The sequence below is a fragment of the Carettochelys insculpta genome, chromosome 18 (assembly GCF_033958435.1).
Source record: "Carettochelys insculpta isolate YL-2023 chromosome 18, ASM3395843v1, whole genome shotgun sequence".
Classification (NCBI taxonomy): domain Eukaryota; kingdom Metazoa; phylum Chordata; order Testudines; family Carettochelyidae; genus Carettochelys; species Carettochelys insculpta.
Window position 1 is genome coordinate 683,605 of NC_134154.1, and position 8,782 is coordinate 692,386.

At 50.5% G+C, this 8,782-nt stretch overlaps 1 protein-coding gene across 4 annotated transcripts in view; it reads right to left on the reverse strand.

The window, feature by feature from the left end:
- Positions 1–8,161, reverse strand: part of OSBP2 (oxysterol binding protein 2) — a 208,350-nt gene extending 200,189 nt beyond the window's left edge. For 2 of the 4 annotated variants that reach the window (XM_075013154.1, XM_075013150.1), the window contains exon 1: positions 7,880–8,015. Coding sequence is in view for 2 of the 4 variants with exons in the window: in XM_075013149.1 (XP_074869250.1) it covers positions 7,880–8,124 (245 nt within the window). In the remaining 2 variants the exon portion in view is untranslated. Of the gene's footprint in view, positions 1–7,879 lie in introns of all 4 variants that reach the window. The other 2 variants (XM_075013151.1, XM_075013149.1) reach the window with 2 other exon arrangements.
- Between the last annotated feature and the right edge of the window lie 621 nt (positions 8,162–8,782).

Sequence of the window (8,782 nt, forward strand, 5' to 3'; positions counted from 1 at the left end):
AGGAATGAGGACTCTCCTTGTAGACAAGGTCCTGCCTGCTGGATCAGGAAGCAGCAGCCAGAATCAGTTTAAACTCAGGCTATTCATCCAAGTCCTTTTTTGTCTCAAACCCAGAGAATCAAGTCTGAATTAATACATGCAAGCCTTTCCCGGAGTGGCTCTCTCTCTGGGGGCCTAATACTCTGAGCAACGTGTCTTCGTCATCATGCACTGGTTACGGTTCAGGGAGGGGTTGCGGCAGCCCTTATGGAGAACCAAAACACACATAACCATTTCAGTAACACAGCAGACCCCAAAATACTTACTCATTTCAGTAAGACCTCCCAAGCACATAGCAAGAAGATGCCCTGTCACATCTTCCTCAGCACAAGAGCTGTGTGATTTTGCTTACACTAGGTGCCTGACAGGCTGTATCCTCCTCTTGTGCAGTGGTTGGGGTGGTGCGTAAAACTCTTAAAAATGCTGATTTAGCATAACTGCTACACAGGGCTTTTTTCCCCCAGAGGAACCTTGTTCCACCACCATTTTTCCTGGGGCTGACATTTTTACAAGGCGACTGGGAAGCTCTGAGCCATACATGGCTCTTTTAAGCAGCCACTTGTGGCTCCCACTGCTCCGCCTCCAGCTCCCTGCCTGCCAATGAAAGAGCAGGACTCAATTTAAATTGGTTTCACAGCCAGTGCTGGCCATTAAACAAATTAAATTGAGCTTTACTTTTTCAGCACCGCAGGTCAGAGAGCTGCCCCTGCCACGCTGTATGTGGGGGAGCTGGAGGGAGCCGTGCAGAAAGGAACATGGCACCTGGTGAAGGAGAGGAGCATTTGGAGCTCCTTTTGAAAGGTAAATGAATCCTGGATTGCGTAATTAAAGGCTGCAGTGAATTGGGGCCACGGGGGGAATGGGGCATAAAGGCTGCAGTGGGTTGGGGCCATGGGGGGCAGGGGGATTAAGCATGACAGTGGGTTGGGGCCATGAGAATGGTGAGGAGAGGCAGAGTTCTGGCACTTTTTTCCCCCTAGAACACACAAAAACACTGCTGCTACACATTTGATGGCCTGGAGAATAAAATGTGAAGCTCGTCTAGCTTGGAAGAGGGGAGACTTATCAAAGTTACAATCTGAGAACACTGAGCTAGGAAGTCCTCCAATTTCCCCCAGTTAGTCTCTCCCAATTTATGTGACCTCCCCACCCTGTTTTCACATCCAACAAATAAAGGTAATCGTAAGCAGCAACAAGCCCTTGGGAGGCAGCCCTAATGTGACAAAAGCTCATGACCTAATAAATTGTTTAGTCTCTAAGATGCCACAGAACTGCTTATTATTTGTGAAGCCACAAGACTAACACAGCTACCCTCCCCTCCAAGTCTTTTTATAACCTGCTCAGTTCTTTCGGACTAAATTTCTAGGCTTGGCCTCAGTTCAATGGTGATGTTTTCAATAATGCATCAGTTATGCTTTGCTTAAATGTTTCAGTGATAAAAATGAAGACACCTTCCAGTATATTGTGGTCCAAGTTTTTATACTCAGAACTGAATCAAACACTCATTCGTCATTGAATCCAAGTCTGACAAAATTGGTTCAATGGTTAATTATGCATGTTTGAAGTGAGCAAAACCACAACAGCACAATAAAAGTTTTTCACGCATTTCCTGAACAGCCATGAACAGCAACTGTGCTGATGTACTGGTTCAAAACACCACAGTACAAACAGCTACAGTTCATCTTTTATATGCGTGGCAAAACAAAGTGCGTGGCAATGTTTTTGAAGAACGTAAAAGAGCATTCTAAACCATCTTAATTTAAGAGTTATGAAAAATGACAGTATCTTTTACAGAGTTATTAATGAACTGAAATTGTTACCCAAATACAGGAGTAAGCCTAGAAAGCCATGAACACATAACCCTAGCAGAAGCAGAACACAAGGCGCATACTGGTTAGCAGATTTCATTACTCTGCTTTCGAGGGCTGTAGGACTTGACCAAACCAAATTTACTCTAAACTGAAAGAGAAGTCTTTTGAGACATTTAGGAATACAACAGTTTTCCTGTTTGAAGGTGAACTGAAATGTTTCTTAAACATTATGGATCCTACTGATTTAGGCAAACTCATGGCTAATCATTTCAGAATGCAAGAATCACTTTCAATGGAATTGGAACGCTTCTTACCTGCCAAGGTCCAAGTTCAGGACCTCTCTTCCAACACCCGATGACGTCACTAACAGCTAATGCTGCGTAAGGCAAAACACTCCCCAATAGCTAAATGATGTCCATTGTAGCAGAGAAAACAGAAAATCCCATCAGTAGATCCCACGTTTCGCAAATCTGAACCAAAAGCCGCTCAACCCAGCAACTACTGCTCATATCTAGCGAGAGAGAAAGTGCAATAGGATGAAATTCTGCCCCCCCCCAGATTATTATAATTAAAAAAAAATCACTGTCACAGGTGGTATGATTTTAAGTCTATGCAGAAAGGCAGCTTTGAATTTGATAAGTTTACTCTCATAGCTGGTGCCTGGGATCTTACGGATTTTTATCTTTCATATAACACGTTTTGGTCACATTTAGATAGTTTAATGGTTCAGTTTCCTCTCAACATTGCTAAAATAAGGTTCCTTAGAAAACTCAACGATTAACCATCACCACCAATATCATCTTCAAAGAAGTAACAAATAGGATCTTTTGAATCTCAAATTTAAAACCCATGGACAGTCAACACACAGGAATGTACATAATTAATTCTGTTCATACCCCTAACATATCCACCACAGAAGGTTCGCAATGCCCAGCATTTACTCTCTTGTTTAGAAGCACAAGTTTTGGTCCTAAAATCTAACATTTAGATAGGTACTCAGCCACAAGGCAGACAGACAGACAACAGACAGCGGCAGATTAACATATGGGCAAAAGGGGTAGTTGCCCCAGGGCCCCCAGGCATGAGGGGCTCCAAGTCTCCATAACTCCATTTTGTGTAAACAATTCGCGTTAGTGCAACAAAAGAAATGTATCACGTCATTCTTATTTTAAAACTAATTTAAGTGTAATTTTCTTATGCATCAGGAGTAATAATAAGCATGAATAGATTTTAAAGCATAAATACTGATATTACATTAATATTTTAATATTTTGGTGGGCCCACTGTGACTGTGTTGTCCCAGGGCCCCAACTATTCTCAATCTGCCCCTGACAGACAACAAAGATGGTAACTTTAAAAATCTTGCCTAAACGTTATACCTTCTTTCTTCCTATAGGAAGGTGCACTACTATATCATTGGCTTTTCTGAGTACAAAAAGTCAACCAAATCATCTCTTTTCCAAAATATCCAGATGTACTACTAAATTCACGTAGCCTAAAATATTTAAATTTGAAATTCAGAGTGCATAATGTTTCCAACTGTAAATCTAGGTGCACTGTAACAAACAAGAAATGGAGCTGACTTGTGAGTGGCACCGATGCCAATTTCATTTTTATTCTTCACGTTTTGCTGATAGCCCTGTTATTTTAGTTTCCAGGCATACCTGCCTTTGATTCCTTTTCTCAAATGATGCACTTCAGGAAAATGCAACTTTTGCTTAATGACCAGGAGGGGAAAAGTTTAGAATTCAGATCTGACTACTGAAGTTATAAGTGATCATCACACTAGCCTGACTGTTGAATCCAAGGATGGCCTCTGAAATACAAAGCCTCTAAAGAATACAAAGATATGAATTTTTCCTTTATTTTTGCTATCCTGTGAGTGCAGAACTTTCAGAAGACCTATAGAGAAGGCATAAAGCAGGACTTCCCAGCTTGTTTCTACAAAGAGCACTGTGAGCACATTAGCTTCTTGCCAGTACAGTTAAAGGGCCAGCTGAAAGGTTTTTTAAAAAGTAACAGAAGAGCAATCTTCTGAAAAGGAGTTTGTGAAGTATTGTCTTGATTTAAAATATTCACTTGCAACGTTTGCAACCCAAAAACCTCAGCACTGTATTGATAAATGCCTGAGAACCAGAAGCAAATGACTATTTTCACTGCCCAAAACTGAATGAAATACTGAGAGAAAACCATTGATGATAAAGGCTAAATTCTTTATTTGAAACGCTCATGTTTAAACCCTGTTATACAACAAAAAGTGATTACAGAAGGCATCAGGGTTCAACATTGATTATTCCATAACAAATGTATTCCAGTTACAAGTTTCCAGCTGCCAGCTCTGCAAATTCAACCTGGAAAAGTCAAGTTATGTTCTACCTGCACCATGATAAGAAACAAAAATGCTGCTCTTGCAACTTTACAGTTCTGCTGATCGTTTTAAATCAGTGTTTCCCAAAGTGTGGTAGGCGAAAGGATTTCATTGGGTACACAGTAGAAAATAAAATGACTAAAAATCAGGAGATAAGGAGTGGGACAGCACTGGGAGAGGGGGCATGCTGAGAAGGTTTGCAAATGTTTTATGTTTGGGAAACACTGTTGTAGATCACGAGTGCACTCCCACTCCCTGTCTCACAGCAGAGACGTCTTAAAAACAAGGGGTCTTTTTTCTTAAACAACTAGCTATACCTGTTTACATCACTTTTCTGAGCATGACACACTTTAAAATGCTGTTTTAAACTTGTCCAAGCTAACCAAACAATAACCAACGCGGACTGACCTTAGCAATATGACAACCGAAATGAAAGCAGTGTTCCAGTTCAGGTCACAGAATCACAGGGCTGGAAGGGACCTCAGGAGGTCATCTAGTCCAGCCCCCTGCTCCAGGCAGGATCAACCCCCACTAAGGCATCCCTGTCAGGACCTTGTCCAGCCAGGACTCAAAAACCTTGAGGGATGGAGAATCCACCACCTCTCTAGGCAACGCATTCCAGTGCTTCACCTGCTGGTGAAGTAGTTCCCTAAGTTGGAACAGTTCTGAGCTAAGTTGGAACAGTTTGGCCCTGTTCCCCCTCAATGATTAGCCAAATCCTGTTTGATACTAGCTTTAGAAAGCTGCCAACTGTTTCTTCAATTGAGCCAGCCCATTGATTAGCCCAGGGATCGGCAACCAAAATAACAAGAGGAGCCATTCTTCCCAATTCAGTAAAAAACTCACTAATTCAAGAGCTGCAGTGCATGTGAATACAAACAGTACTTAATAAACAACGTCAAACCAGACTTTTTTGTAACCCCTGATTTAATAACAGCACCCACACAATGATTTGTGATGTGACACATTTACTGCAGGATGTTCACAAACTTTTTTCCACATTATATTTCCTCACACTTTATATGTGTGTTTGTATCAATCTTCCTGACTTTCACTTACAAATCTCCTCGCTTTCTGGATACTAGGGAGAGTTAGCCAAAGTTTCAAGATCCCATATTATTTGCTATTTAGACAGGAGTTGTTTATTTTGTGGCTCTTAGACTGTTCACCATTTACTGAAAATAATCAGGAGTGCGTGGTTTTTGTTTTGTTTTGTGTTTGTTTTCTTTTGTTTTGCAATTAAAGCATTGGGAGCTACAAAGAAATCCTCAGAGACACATGCAGCTCTGTAGCCACAGGTTGCAGACCCCTGACCTAGCTCAACCTCCGTACAGATGGAAGGGTGTAGGCCCGTATTTTCATAAATAGGAGGCCAATTTTAGGCTCCTAAAACCATATTTAGGTACTGAACCTGAGTTTCCAGAGTTCTGAGCCCCAAACCGCGCACACAACTTCACTGGGGAATGCCAGGTGCTCAGCACAACTTAATATCTAGGCACTTAAATATGGACGTAAGAGAAACTAAAATTAGCTTCCTCATTGGAATATCTTGGTGCATGTGCTCATGCCTACGCATGTGTAATGTGCTATGAGTATGCACACTATTTATAGGGATGCACTGGCACTGTGGACTGCACAGCAGGATGTGTTCTCACAGTACTCTGTGTGTGCGCCACATTTTGAAGAGAATGCATTGTAAACCACCTAATTCTCCCACTACACTCCCGTGCTAACAGCAAAATAAACCATTGTATGCTCAGCTTCACCAAAGCAAAGAGAAAACACCTTAAGATACAGTTCATCCACCCTTGCAGGTTTGACCCCCACAAAGGATGTAGTGCATGTCCACCTTGTAGATTTATTGTGAATAGCAAAGTACGTTTACCTCCACACCTTGATCCCATTCCCATGATGCCAGGCCCCCCTAAAGATCCCTAACACACACACCATCCCTACTCTTCTGGGGTCCTGAAGTAGCCCCCAATACCTGCAGTCAGTCACTCCTCCCATGATCCCTGTGCCTACCCACCCACCCCTATAGTTGAACTGATCCCGTATCCCTTTCCCCAAGTCTCTGGAGCACATCCTTCTAGTAGCCAGGCCATCCTTCGCCCACCTTAATACACCCAGGGAAGCCCTACAGGCCACCTGCCCCTCTGCCTCCATAGTAGCCTGGCCATCACCCAGTTCCTGCAATAGCTGGGGTACGGCCCAGGCCCTGTGCACCACCCCCCGGGGATCACTTCCTCCTCCGACTAAGTTCCCACTGAGTTGCGCAGCCCAGCAGCTTCCCACTAAGCCCAAGCAGGGAAAAGCCAGAAGGAAACTGGCTGGCACAACTGGTTTGGCTCCTAAGTGAGGGGGGACCACAAGGCTCCATGAACCTCAGAGCCTCTTCCTGGCCCACCTTCCCTCCCAGGAGCTCAACCGCATGCAAAACGAGACGCAGTGCCCCAGGACAGACAGGCAACCTGCCTTAGCGCCACCGACCAGGAGCTACCCACGGAAGCCCAAGTCAAAATTTCTGGTGCCACCCTGAGCCCACTCCAACTAGGAGCCACCTCCTGACCCCAAATCCCAATCCCTGTACCCCAACCTAAAGACCCCTCCTGTATTCCAAATCTCACACACAGCCCAGCCTGAAGCCCCCTCCTGGATCCCCAGACCTACATCCCCAGAGCCCTTGCACCCCAAGTCCTCCAGCCCAGCTCTCAGCCCCCCCAGCTCAGCCCTACCCCAGAGCCCTCACACTCCTGCACCCCAATGCTCTGCCCCAGGCCTGAGCCCCCACCCCCACCACAGGAATTGCACTACGTGAACCCAGAGGAAGGGGCATATCTCACACCAACTCCACCTTGGTGCACACAACAGAAGTCATTCTGCACGGGAGGGAGGGGTAAAAGGCAGAAGTTTCCCCCAGCCCCTGCAGCAGCCCCCCGCCCCAGCCACCATAGTAACCCCGCCACCGACCCTGCATCCCCCCCGCCGCCATGGTAACCCCGCCACCAACCCCGCGTCTCCCCCCACACCATGGTAACCCCGCGTCTCCCCCCATGCCAGTCCTGCGCCTCCCCCCACGCCATGGTAACCCCGCCACCGACCGCGCGTCTCCCCCCACGCCATGGTAACCCCACCGACCCCGCGCCCCCGCCCCATGCCAGCCCTGCGCCCCCCCCACGCCATGGTAACCCCGCCGCCGACCCCACGTCCCCCCGCCATGGTAACCCCGCCACCGACCCCGCATCTCCCCCCATGCCAGCCCTGCGCCCCCTCCACGCCATGGTAACCCCCCCACCGACCCCGCGCCCCCCCCACGCCAGCCCTGAACCCCCCCCCGACCCCGCGTCCCCCCCACGCCATGGTAACCCCCCCACCGACCCCGCGCCCCCCCTACGCCAGCCCTGAGCCCCCCCCCCACGCCATGGTAACCCCCCCACCGACCCCGCGCCCCCCCTACGCCAGCCCTGAGCCCCCCCCCCACGCCATGGTAACCCCCCCACCGACCCCGCGCCCCCCCTACGCCAGCCCTGAGCCCCCCCCCACGCCATGGTAACCCCCCCCACCGACCCCGCATCCCCCCCTACGCCAGCCCTGAGCCCCCCCCCACGCCATGGTAACCCCCCCACCGACCCCGCGTCCCCCGGCAGCGCCCGGCCCGCACCGGTAGTAGCTGAGCAGCCCGTTGCTGAGCACGAACCAGCGGCGCTGGTAGCCCTTCAGGTAGTTGGTCCACTTGAAGAGCCAGCCCCGGTAGGCGTCGGGCGCGGCCCCCAGCGCGGCCCCGCCGCCGCCCCGGCCCGGCTCGCTGGCCCCGCTCATGGCGGGCGCGTGGCTCCCGCAGGCCAGGCAGGGCAGGGCGCTGAGCAGCGACACCAGCCCACGCGCGCCGCCCGCCGCCCGGCCCATGCACCCGCCCCGGCCGCCGGGGGCAGCGCCGAGCCCAGGGGGCGGGGCGCCGCGCTCACGTGACCGCCCGGCCCGGCCCGGCCCCGCCCTCCCGCGATAACGGACGGCGGAGGGGCGGGGCCAGTACCCAACGCTGCCGGCCGGGGCGGGGCTCCCCGGGTTGGGGAGGAGCCATGGCAGAGGGGCGGGGCTCATGGGGGAGAGGCGGGGCTTGTCTGAAACGTGCGGGGCTGGTGAGCCCTGGGGCCTTATTGCCCCCCCATCCCGGATCCCGCTCCCGCTCCCGGCGGCCCCCCCCCCACGCCGGGCCCCTCCCGGCCGCCCCCCCCACGCCAGGCCCCCCCAGGTCCCGCCACCCTCCCAGCCGTCACCCCTACACCGGGCCCCTCCCGGCCCTCCCCCACCGCCCCGGCCACCACCCCCACACTGGGACCCTCCCGCCCCCCCCACTGCTCCAGCCGTCACCCCCACACTGTCCCCCCACCCTCCCGGGGCCTTATTGCCTGGCCCAGGCCCAGGCCCACCCCAGATGCCACCCACACACCAGGCCCCCGCAGCCCTCCCATGCTCCCAGCAGTCACCCACACGCTGGGCCCCCTCCGGCCCCCCCACCCTCCTGGCCATCACCCCCGTGCCCACCCTCCCGGTCCCCCCCACC